At 43.3% G+C, this 12,884-nt stretch overlaps 1 protein-coding gene across 11 annotated transcripts in view; it reads right to left on the minus strand.

Annotated features, from left to right (window-relative positions):
• The window catches only part of LOC112253465 (FERM domain-containing protein 4A-like), a 219,174-nt gene that overhangs the window by 36,012 nt on the left and 170,278 nt on the right, over nt 1-12,884 (minus strand). For 10 of the 11 annotated variants that reach the window (XM_042323195.1, XM_042323192.1, XM_042323198.1 and 7 more), the window contains exons 5-11: nt 9,198-9,282; nt 7,664-7,720; nt 5,568-5,590; nt 3,082-3,165; nt 2,913-2,978; nt 2,458-2,515; nt 2,238-2,324 (exon numbers count right to left, since the gene is read on the minus strand). In XM_042323195.1, coding sequence (XP_042179129.1) covers nt 2,238-2,324; nt 2,458-2,515; nt 2,913-2,978; nt 3,082-3,165; nt 5,568-5,590; nt 7,664-7,720; nt 9,198-9,282 — 460 coding nt within the window. The remainder of the gene's footprint in view (nt 1-2,237; nt 2,325-2,457; nt 2,516-2,912; nt 2,979-3,081; nt 3,166-5,567; nt 5,591-7,663; nt 7,721-9,197; nt 9,283-12,884) is intronic. The other variant, XM_042323189.1, reaches the window with a different exon arrangement.

A 12,884-nucleotide genomic window follows, 5' to 3' on the forward strand; every position in this document is an offset into this window, starting at 1 on the left:
TGCACGGAGCTGGAAAAGGTTACAAAAGCATTGCTAAAGACCTTGGTGTTCATCCACGGTAAGACAAATTGTCTACAAATGGAGAAGATTCAGGACTGTAGCTACTCTCCCTAGGAGTAGGCGTCCTGCGAAGATCACTCCAAGAGCACAAAGGGTAATCCTAAAAGACGTGAGAAAAGGAACCCAAGGGTAACAGCAAAAGACCTTCAGAAAACTCTACAAACAACGAAAGTCTGTGTTCAGGTGTCCACTCTCAGAAAAACACTGAACAACAATGGTGTTCATGGATGGACACCACGAAGGAAACCACTGCTGTCTAAAAAAAACATTGCTGCACGTCTCAAGTTTTCCCAAGACCACCTGGATGTTCCACAACACTTCTGGGAAAATGTACTGTGGACAGATGAGACAAAAGTTTAACTATGCAAAAATGCACAATGCTATGTGTGGAGGAAAAAGGGCACTGAACACCAAAACCTCATCCCAACTGTGAAGCATGGTGGAGGGAGCATCATGGTTTGTGGCTGCTTTGCTGCCTCAGGGCCTGGATGCCTTGAAATCATTGAGGGAACAATGAATTCAAAAGTGTATTAATACATTTTACAGGAGAATGTCAGGGCAGCAGTCTATGACCTCAAGCTTAAGAGAGGTTGGGTGATGCAACAAGACGATGAGTAAATCAAAAGAATGGCTGAAAGAATGGCTGAAAAGGAAGAATATTCGTGTTTTGGAATGGCAGAGTCCTGACCTTAACCCAATTGATGAACTGAAACAGATTTGTAGGGAGGAATGGTTCAAAATTCCTCCTCAACGTTGTGCAAGTCTTATAAGAAGCTACAGGAAACGTTCTGTGGAGGTTGTTGCTGCTAAAGGAGAATCTACGTGTTACTTACTTTTCCCAGCCTGCACGGTGAATGATTACACAATGTCTTCAATAAAAATGTGAAAAGTACAACTGTTTGTGTTATTAGTTTAGTCAGATTGTGTTTGTCTATTACTGTGACTTAGATGAAGATCAGGCCACATTTTATGAGTAATCAATGCAGATATCCAGGTCATTCCAAAGGGTTCACAAACTTTTTCTTGCAACTGTATATTGTGTAAACATCAATTGAATATTATGTTAAACCTAAATCAAATATGAGATGAATGTCATAAAATACTTATTTGGGAATTGTGGATCATTGTGGGAATGTTCTGTGCAGCCTATGTGAATGTCAGAAGAACCTGCCAGACAACTCCCATAACTTAAGTAAATGTCCTGGGAACCTTAGACCAGGTGTTCTGTCAACATTCTTACAACCTCAATTAAACATTGCACTAATGTCATCACAAATTAGCATATTTTGTGTTTTAGGAACCCCTCTCTTGTAATGTACCCATACTGTTCCCACAAACTAATTACATGCTATGAAACCTTTAAATAACTCAAAGTCTGTCTGTGAACATTCTTGCAAAATCCAATTCATGTTTTGTGCACCCTGATACAAACATTATCCAAATGTCAGCAACTGGACAGTTTTTGTGTTTTGGCAACATATCCTTCGTGATGTCCCCACAATGTTCCCACCAGACTGTTCCCACAACCTAATGAAGTATTCTGGGAACCTTTAAAGAACTGATTAAAAGTGCTCTAGGAACGTTCTTGCAACATCAGGCGATAATCATCAGAATGACGTACAGTTTTTGTGTTATGAGAACATGTGCGGCGACCTTACAAATGTTCTGGGAACTTCACAGAACCAATTTCTGGTTCTCCAACTCCCAAGTCATTCTTGTGACCTAAAATAGGAGACTAGGCCAGCATTCCCATCCTGTCTCCATGGTAACATCTAGGAAACCTCAAGTTATGAGACTATTATGGGATAGAGCTGGAATCTGGGGGGAAGGGGGCACAGTGGTGAGACATTTAGACTGGAATGCACGCACACACACACACACACACACACACACACGCAAACACACACTGGAACAGGATGGGCAAACAGGAAAGCTGAGGCAGACAGGAAGCCTTTGTCAGGGCTGAGGGGTCAGAGTTCACAGACGGCATGTGTGTGTGTGTGTGTGTGTGTCCGTTCATCTAGCGAGGAGACGTTGGACATTACTAGGGTCAAAGGTGAAGGGATTTAATAGACTACCAGGTGACTGATCGAACGACAGGATGTTACATCTTTAGAAAACTTCAGACACACAATGGATATTGAAAGGCAGTGAGATAATTCATGTCTGTGTCTTACCTTCCTGGGCTTGACCTTGTCTTGGTAGTCATACTGGAAGATTCCTTTATAACTCAGTCCCAGCCACCACGGAATTCCCTGCTTATCCTGACACGCACAGCGAGAAGACACACACATCAGAGGTTGTGTGTGTATTTCATAGCCCCCCAAAAAAAGTCACCCACCCACTCAGCCCCCAACCCCAAGAGAGAGAGTGTGTGACTAGGTGATAAAGTTGTACCTTAACAGTGTAGTAATGTACTCCATATGTAGGCAGAGACTCAACGATGCTCATATAACTGTAAGAGACAAAGATACAGAGACACACAGAGAGAGACATTTGTCAGTCAGAGAGCTCCCCGTGTTCAACTTCACAGCATACAATGAAGAGAGAGAGCACCATAAACACACACACACACACACACACACACACACAAACATATATGGATACACACTCAGCATGTAAGAGAGATGTCTGAACACACACAGCTCAAGGGAGAGAGCATGCAGAAAGAGAACATGAGACAAACACACACACACACACAGCTCAAGAGAGAGAGCATGCAGAAATTGAAAACGAGACACACACACACACACACACACACACACACACACACACACACACACACACACACACACACACACACACACACACACACACACACCCACACACACCCTTCCCCTGTCCAGTCTTACTTGACTATGGCCTGCCCTCTGGACTGTCCATTGAGCTTCTTGTAGTGTTCTATCACCCGGTCCTCACTGGAACAGAAAACATACACAAAATATAACTGAATCATAGCTACCAGGTAGTAGAGTTTGGTGGTCCTGGTCAATCAGGCCAATAAGACAGGCTGGGACTAACCAGTAGGCCAGAGATGGGTGTTCCTTCAGGGCCTGAGTCGGCAAAGCTGGAAGCTTCTTCAGGTCTGACCTTGTCACGTCATTACTGCAACACATACAGAAACACACACGTCATTACTGTGAACACACACTGAACTCAAACTGCCAAGAGATGTTGGAGACAGATTGGCATTAGTGATATATGCCCCTCCAAAACGTGTCTCCAATAATGTGATGTTTGTCTACTCCAATGATGTATTGACTTTAATCCAAGGGTATTTCCTCATGATTCATTTATGGGTTTGGCCAGAGTTAGTAACTGACAAGGTGTGTGGGGGGGTAATGCTGCCCTGTTGTGTTTTAGGGGGACTGATAAGACAGTCACACAGCTGGCTGGGCGCTATCTAGGGAACAGTTGTAGAGAGAGAGAGAGATGACGAAGACCCCAGACTCCCAGTCTTAAACCCATCTGTAATCCCCTAACCCTCCCAGCCCCCTGAGACTGAGACTGAGGGAAAGCACTGGAAACAAGGCGGCTAACACAGGCGGCTAAATATAACAGTAACCTAACACCTGACCGAGAGCAATGGTTCCCAATCCCAACCTCTACCAACCAATCTGGAAACCACAGCACAAAGAATCAGAGCCGGCCCCAGGCATAAGCGACATAGGCGGTCGGCCCAGGACTCCCCACCCCCAAAAAACGAAAACCTTTGTATTTATTATATATATATATATTTAACTCAGTCGGGGTCTCAACTTACTGTTGAGAGATAGAATAGAAGAATACACAAGGTGTGATTTTGGTTGTGCATCAGCAGTTTTTCTCTTGTTAGGTCAGTCACTGACAGTCGCCCAATTAGCCATGTCAGCTAATCATTTTTAGATTGGTAAGGTAGTCTGGCCAGCTATCTAAACTTGTAGAAATCATGGCCGAATATGCCCGGGCACGCAGGGCACGTGCCCAGGGGCCTTGACCTCCAGGGGACCCCCATTGATTTTGTAAGTCACTCCCACTCAGATATCATTTACATGGCATAAGACATGGCAAAATGTGTCGAAAGGCAGGACATTTGCTTTAAAACTGCAAAAATGTCTCTCCATCCTCCCATGGAAAAATGAGTAGAATTGCATGACATGTTTTATAAAATTACAAAATGTTCTCTCTGCTCTGCCCCATGGAAAACTGTGTACAATTGCAGAAAACTTTCTCTCCGCCATCTAGGAGGTCACTAAAATGTTTTGCCCGCGAGGTGGGGGGCCCACCAACCAAATCCCCAAAAAAGGCTAGCAAACAATGCTAGCGTAATATCTAGCCTAATATGTCTGTAAATGCTATTTATTCACCAAAAAAGGTGTGTAAACATCATTTATCCCCCACTACATCTCTGGCCTTTACCATTTTGGCATGATTTGGTGAATCATGACCTCATTTTCTGTGTGTGTGTGTGTGTGTCACATTCCAGATCTCAGTGGGAAACCCTTGTTTATTTATGCTCTCTGTGAGGAAGAGGATATGGGGTCAAAGGTGAACGCTGTTCAACCCTCTAATCTACACTGTCTTCACCGCTCACACACTGATGAATAATCTGTATCCTTTACCTTTCTAAAATACAGAGCAACGATAAGATACTGTATGTGTTTCCCTTTAACTGTAAAGGCCTTGGAATCCATCTGTATTTAAAGCTAGATAATAACGTAAAAAACACCATTATAAATGACCAAAGTTATACACTGTAATATAATTGCAAACACATGTAATTTTGTAAATGCACATTTTCACTACGATGCTTCTAACTAACCTTCACTGTCCTAACCGATACAGTGGCCAATATATCATGCATCCCCATTAAAGTGTAAATCAATAGAGAGCAAAGTGTTTTAGGGGGCAGAAGGCTCATCATGTGAGCTGCCCTCCACGGCTTCGTCTCACCCTGTTACACTGCTCTGGTCTTAATTGGCTAGCAGTCATGCACAGTGGAGCCCTGTCACACACACACACACACACACACACACACACACACACACACACACACACACACACACACACACACACACACACACACACACACGTACACTACAATAAGCTACGCCCCACTGACCCTCTCTAAAGACAGACTCTTCAGAGCTGGATGGAGAGAGTGAATCAGGGGACTGGGGTTGAGAGGAAAGGGATAGAGGGAGGACAGGCAGACAAAGGCAGGTCCTTTGAGAGGAGAGGGAGCAGAGCGATTTGCTTTGCTGCTCTGAGGGGCTCAGAGGGCCAGGGACAGACCCCCTACACAGGGTGTAATTGTTCCCCTGTCACACACGCGCATACACACACACACACACACACACACACATTTTACATTTGTCAACACACAGACAAACACAAACACACACACACACACCTATCCCACCTTCCCCTCAACCAAAAACCAAAGAAACACATGGGCCACCTCCCCTCTATTGTACATTACACACATACAGCTTACTGTAGTAGAGATACATAATAACTGTTCTTACCTGATGAAGTCACCTTTAGCCTCCTGGAGAGAGAAAAGACATAGAGGTGCTTAGCACCAGGGTTGGGCTCAATTCAGAATTTTGGAATTTACTCACATTCAACTCATTATTTGAAATTGGAAGTAGAATTTAATTCAGTGCATTTCAAAGAAGTTCCACTCAGTCATAGAAGATGGGAGTTTCATTGAATCTTACAGGTCACACTTCCAGATACCTAAGATACCTCTTTTAACCTTAGTGCTTAGAGTAGGCAATTATATTTCCACTAACCATATCATTTATTTAGCTTCTTTTTGAAGGCCTCAGGGTCAACATGAGGGTTAAACTAATGTATTCTGGGAAATTTAGTATTTTCCCCATATTGAACAAAATGTACAGTACGTGATTGATAACTTATTATATTCGTATATAGGTTTTGTTTCCTTGGTCACTCATTTTAAGAGTTTGTCCTGGAAATCTATTGTTTCAACAAAAATGTTTCTGCATGTGTATAACGCCAGGTTTGATGTTTTATGTACAAGATGTATATTTGTATAGACTATACCTAAAATAGAATAGAAGAGGCATTTGCATTTCATTGAATTTCACAATTTAATTATATTTCCTTGAATTCAAATTTGAATTGCAATTCTGTATGCTGTTTACTACTTCAAATGAAATTCAAATGAAATAATTTAACTGGAATATATGAGTCATTCTCAATTCAATGATGCTTTGACACTTGAATAATGTTTACATATCTTACATTACTCATCCCATATGTATATACTGTATTTTATGCCACCTATTTATTGCATCTTACCTATGCCGCTCGGTCATCGCTCATCCATATATTTATATGTATATATTCTTATTACATCCCTTTAGATTTGTGTGTATTAGGTAGTTGTTGAATTGTTAGATATTACTGCACACACATTTCGCTACACTCGCAATAACATCTGCTAACCATGTGTATGTGACCAATAACATCTGCTAACCATGTGTATGTGACCAATAACATCTGCTAACCATGTGTATGTGACCAATAACATCTGCTAACCATGTGTATGTGACCAATAACATCTGCTAACCATGTGTATGTGACCAATAACATCTGCTAACCATGTGTATGTGACCAATAACATCTGCTAACCATGTGTATGTGACCAATAACATCTGCTAACCATGTGTATGTGACCAATAACATCTGCTAACCATGTGTATGTGACCAATAACATTTGATTTGATTTGAGCCCAACCCTGTTTTATTTATTTATTTAACCTTTATTTAACTGATACATACAATCAGGGGCGCACCTTTAGCTTTAGAAGTGGGGGGGGGACATAATTATTTATTTACTTTTTAAATCCAGTCGGATAAACACTCCAAACAACCTAACCGACCGCTCAGAGGCATCCGCAGGGTCCTAAAGCCCCCGTTGCCTGGTTTAGTATCACATTCTAATGATGAAACTGGGGGGGACAAAAATGCAATTTCAGAATGTGGGGCCGTCACCAGTGAAAGTTGCGCCCCTGCATACACTATTATGGAGGGGATAACACTGGCTTTTGTGGGTCAGGTAGTGAGTGTGTATATGTGTGTGCGTGTGTGTCTGTGTGGGTGGGCGAGCGAGCGGGCGGGTGGGCGGGTGAGTGAGAGTACGGTGAGGTCTCCTGTGGTGAAATCAGAGAGAAATATTATCCATCTGGAGCCAAACCTCTAAAGGCCAAGAGATACATACCTGATAAATCTGCTCCGGCAGACACACACACACACCACAGTCTGATGTTGCAGGATACTGAGGTAATGGGCTGACCTACACTGAGGGGGAACCCTACACACTCCCTGGCCAATATACACACTCACTCCCTGGAACTAGGGTTTGGAACCCATTCAATTAATGTCTTGACTTTTCTAATGATAAACATGACATACCAATAGCAACAGTCAGAGGAGTTGGCGAGAGCAGACACAGATCCAGGCTAGAGAAACAACACTTCTAATATAAAGCAGGATTAAAGGAGAGACAGCTCACTATTTCTGGTAAGGGAAAGGTCAAGTGAGTCTGGTGTCTGGAACACCCACATACGTTGGAGTCAGAGTACTGACTTACCTGTAGGATATAGGAGGCCAGCTCAAAGACCACCTCACTGTCCACCTCAATGAGCTCCTTAGAGAAATAGAGAGAGAGAGAGAGAGAGAGAGAGAGAGAGAGAGAGAGAGAGAGAGAGAGAGAGAGAGAGAATGAACGCATTAGATAAGGTTATTTCTTGACTGAACTCGCAGTGCTAATAAAACTAATCCTTGCGAGCTGCGAGGGGCACATTTCATACACCACATTCATCCTGTGACAATACTGTAATGATGTACCTACAATACAATGATGAAAAACACATTCATACAGAATACACATTTTTCTATCACATTTTCCACAGGACTCTTTTCTCCATTGTTTTGTTTAATCTATCCCTCGTTACCCCCCTCCCTCCCTGATTTCTTGCCCTCTCTTCATGGGGGGGTTGTGTTCTCTGCTTCAGCTCAGAGATGACAGTATGATGGGGGAAGAGAGAATGAGGGAATGCACTGGTGACTCGCTTCCATTCTACAGAGTCTCTGTCTTTCACTTTGTCTCTCCATCCTGTTTACTTAGATGAGCAATGCTGGGACTGGGCCTACTCACACACACACGGAAGGGAGTCTGAGGGAAGTGTGGTGTGGGTGTTAAGGGGTGACTAGTGACTAAAGGGGTCAGGTATGTAAGGAATGTCCTGTATATGATCCCTGGCAGTTAATTGGTTAAGAGATCAGACAGCAGAGTGAAACACAACACTGAGTGCACTACCACCCAGCATGGGCTCTCACCATGGGGCTGTGGCCTAGCAATGTGTGTGTGTGTGTGTGTGTGTGTGTGTGTGTGTGTGTGTGTGTGTGTGTGTGTGTGCGTGCGTGCACGGGTTTCTGTCAGGGTGTGGGTGTGGGTGTGTGTGTGTGTCAGTATGTGTGTGGTCCAGTGTAAAACATGCACTCCATCAACGCAGACAGGAGATGACTGCATGATAATGACTCAATATCAGCAACACAACTCTAACATCTTAAACTTATCCACGTGTTTAACATTGACACTGAGAGACCAGGCGAAACTCTAAACTATCTGTTTTCATGTGGTAATAGGTTGATTTATGTCAAGTAAAAAAATAAAGCAACGTGGTCTATTTTGATCTATTGGAGCGTGTCTGGAGACTTCACAGACGACCCTCTCTTCACTAGTTGGCCCGTCAGAGTGAGCCAGTCTCCCTTTATAAACAGCCTATCCTTAGGTGTGAAGTACTGGCTATGTGTTAGCATATGCTAAGCTATTAGTGCTGGGGATATATTAGGAAAACATCTGGGTGTTGCTGGAGTGTTAGCATCTCTGTTGGTGGAGGCATTTTGCTAGCAGAGGCCAGTTAACACTTTTGGTGCTGGAGATAGCATGAGCTTAGCTAATGTTATATCTGTTCAAACATCACACTGACGACCCAACAACCCACATATGCCCCCTTGTGGTGCAGTTATGACATGAATGGGAAAGAAATACACTACTGAAGGATGAATCATCAATAAAAAAACATGTATGCAAACACAACTACAGGTAATGACTAACTTACCTTGTATATGCAGGACTTAGCATTGAGGAAGAAGAGTTCGATAGTAGCATTGTCCTTCAGGTAGGAAATACTCTCTATGTAAAACCTGTAACACATAGTCAATGAAACCCATTATTATAGATCATCAGGTATGACATACTCTCTAATACATGTGATGAACAAAAACATAAATTACATTTCAGTATTATAGACCATGACACAATGTTGAAATGTTATGTTGCCTGGAACCAGACTGACATCAATCGAAGCTCATTCAATCCACAGTAGTTCCAAACCCATTATTATAGATTGTAAATAAGAATTTGTTCTTAACGGACTTTCCTAGTTAAAAAAGGGTTAAATAAATCAAATAAAAAAGATCCAGAATACTGTGTGGCAGAACTGCAGTGAGCAGAGTGTCCACTAGGTGTCAGCAGACATTAGGCTTTCATACAGTTCCTGTGTTGATGATGTTGTACCCACAATAAAAATCCGGAGATATCCCAACCATACCACTGGATGAACGGAGATATGTGAACAACGCAGAGAGCCAGCACTGCAGCATTCAATGTCAGCAGAACGCGCAGTGATGACTTTGTGGCGTGTGTGACGTGTACAAGGCAAGCAGATATGAGCTCCACAAATCGATTAGGGACGCAAAAAGACAATAAAGACTCAAACTTGAAATTATGTTTGCCAACTCAGATTCGGGATGCATGTGGCAAGACTACAGACTATCACGGACTACAAAGGCAAATCCAGCTGTGTGGTACCCACCGAAGCATACCAACCAGACGAGCTTAACATATTGTATGCTCTCTTTGAGGCAGACAATACCGAGCCATCCTGGAGGACTCTTGCTGCTCCGGATGACCAGGTATCCCTGGTCTCGTCCTCGGAGTGTGTGCTGACCAGTTGGCGAGCATCTTCTCGGATGTTCAACCTATCCCTGTTCCAGGCTGTAGTCTCCACCTGCTTCAAGGAGACCACCATCGTCCCAGTGCCCCCAAAAAAACAAGGTGACATGCCCAAATAACTATCGCCCCTTCGCACTCATCCCTCCGCCTTGGTCATCATGAAGCACTTCTAGAGGTTGGTACTGGTCCACATCAAGGCCAGAATGCCAGCATCACTTGACCCACAAAAATGTGCCGACCGCTCCAACATATCCACGGAAGATAACATTTCCATCGGTTCTCACACACCCATAACGTATCTGGACAAGAGGTTCACCTATGTGAGAATGCTGTTCATACAGTTCAGCATTCAACATTATTGTTCCCTCCAAGCTCAACACCAAGCTCAGAGCCCTTGGGCTGGACACCACACTCTGCAACTTGACCCTGGACTTCCTGATGGGCAGAACACAGGCTGTGAGGATTGGCAACAATCCTCCACAGGGGTGTGTCCTCAGCCCTCTGCTGTACTCCCTTTTCACCCACGACACCAACTCCATCCTCAAGTTAGCTGACAACACAATGGTTCTAGGCCTGATAACCAACAATGGCGAGTCAGCCTATAGGGAGGAGGTAAATGAACTGGCATTATGGTGCCAGGACAACAACCTCTCCCTCAACGTCAACAAAACAAAGGAGTTGATTGTTGACTTCAGGAAGCAGAGAAGGGAACACGCCACAATCCACATCAACGGGACTGCAGTAGAGAAAGTCAGCAGTTTTAACCTCTTGAAGCTAGGGGGCACTATTTTTATGTTTGGAAAAATAACGTTCCCAAAGTAAACGGCCTATTTCTCATGACCAGATGCTAGAATATGCATATAATTGACAGATTAGGATAGAACACTATAACTTTTCCAAAACTGTAAAAAATATTGTCTGTGGGTATAACAGAACTGATATTGCAGGCGAAAGCCTGAGGATAATCCAATCAGGAAGAGCCTCTTATTTTGAAACGTCTGTGTTCCTATGTGTGCCTGTCCTCCATTTAAAGCCTTTCAACTGAAAGGTTGCAAGTTCAAATCCCCAAGCTGACAAGGTACAAATCTGTCGTTCAGCCCCTGAACAGGCAGTTAACCCACTGTTCCTAGGCCGTTGTTGAAAATAAGAATTTGTTCTTAACTGACTTGCCTAGTTAAATAAAGATAAAAGGGATATCAACCAGATTCCTTTTTCTGTGGCTTCCCTAAGGTGTCAACAGTGTTTTGACATAGTTTCAGGCTTTTATTTTGAAAAATGAGCGTGAAGGATCACATTGCGTAAGTGAAGAGGCGGGGGCTCTCAGAATGAGTTAGTGCGCAATTGAGTAAACCGGCAATTGTTCCTCCCGCTGTTATGGAAAAAGCTACACACTCAGTTGATATATTATCGAATATATATTTTAAAAACTACCCATGGAATGATTATAAAAAACGTTTGACATTTTTCTGTGGACATTATGAAGACTATTTGGAATTTCCGTCTGCGTTGTCGTGACCGCTCTTTCCTGTGGATTTCTGAACATAACGCGACAAACAAACGTCAGTATTTTGGGTATAAAAATAATCTTTATGGAACAAAAGGAACATTTGCTGTGTAACTGGGAGTCTCGTGAGTGAAAACATCCGAAGATCATCAAAGGTAAACGGTTAATTTGATTGCTTTTCTGATTTTCGTGACCAAGCTTCCTGATGCTAAGTGTACATAATGCTATGCTAGGCTATCGATAAACTTACACAACCGCTTGGATTGCTTTCGCTGTAAAGCATCATTTCAAAATCTGAGACGACAGGGTGATTAACAAAAGGCTACGGTGTGTTTCAAAATATTGCACTTGTGATTTCATGAACATTAATATTTTCTAGCAATATTATTTGACTGTTGCACTATGCTATTCAGCGGTTGCAGACGGAAGTTATCCCGCTACAGGGATTGGTAGCGTCAAGAAGTTAAGTTCCTCTGCGTCCACATCACCGAGGACTTGCCATGGACCAACAACACCACCACTCTGATCAAGAGGGTGCAACAGCGTCTCTACTTCCTAAGGAGGCTGAAGAAATGCCGCCCTATGTCTTCTCCAAATACTACCGCTGCACCAACGAGAGCATCCTGACCGGTTGCATCATGAGCTGGTAGGGGAATTGATCTGTCCACGACCGCAAGGCCCTCCAGAGTGTTGTGAAGACAGCCGAGAACATCACTGGGATGTGCTCCCACCAATCCAGGACGAAGGCCTGTAGGAAGGACCCCACACACAAGATGTTCACTCTCTTACCATGGGCAGACAGTATCGGAGCTTGAGGTCTGATAGCAACAGGCTCAAAACCAGTTTCTACAAGCCATCAGACTACTTAACACTTGAACTGGACTGACCACCTAAACTGACTCTACGCACCATTAACACACATGCACTCACATGTGGGGTCCTCATTCACTCATTCACTCACTCACTCACTCATGCACACACCAACATAGATATCACACACATCCACACACACACACACACACACACACACACACACACACACACACACACACACACACACACAGTACATTCATGCTACACACACACAGTACATTCATGCTACACACATACAACTGTTGCTACCAGAATCTTATTTTGATTGCTAAACACTACACAATTAAGCCCCCCAAACCCCCTTCCCCAAAACACGTGTATATATTGTAAATAAACTTGAAACACACACACACACACACACACACAGCTTATCACACTCAGCTGCTCTGGGTGGTGAAGACTGATCATGGATTC

The sequence above is a fragment of the Oncorhynchus tshawytscha genome, linkage group LG06, assembly GCF_018296145.1.
Source record: "Oncorhynchus tshawytscha isolate Ot180627B linkage group LG06, Otsh_v2.0, whole genome shotgun sequence".
NCBI lineage: Eukaryota > Metazoa > Chordata > Actinopteri > Salmoniformes > Salmonidae > Oncorhynchus > Oncorhynchus tshawytscha.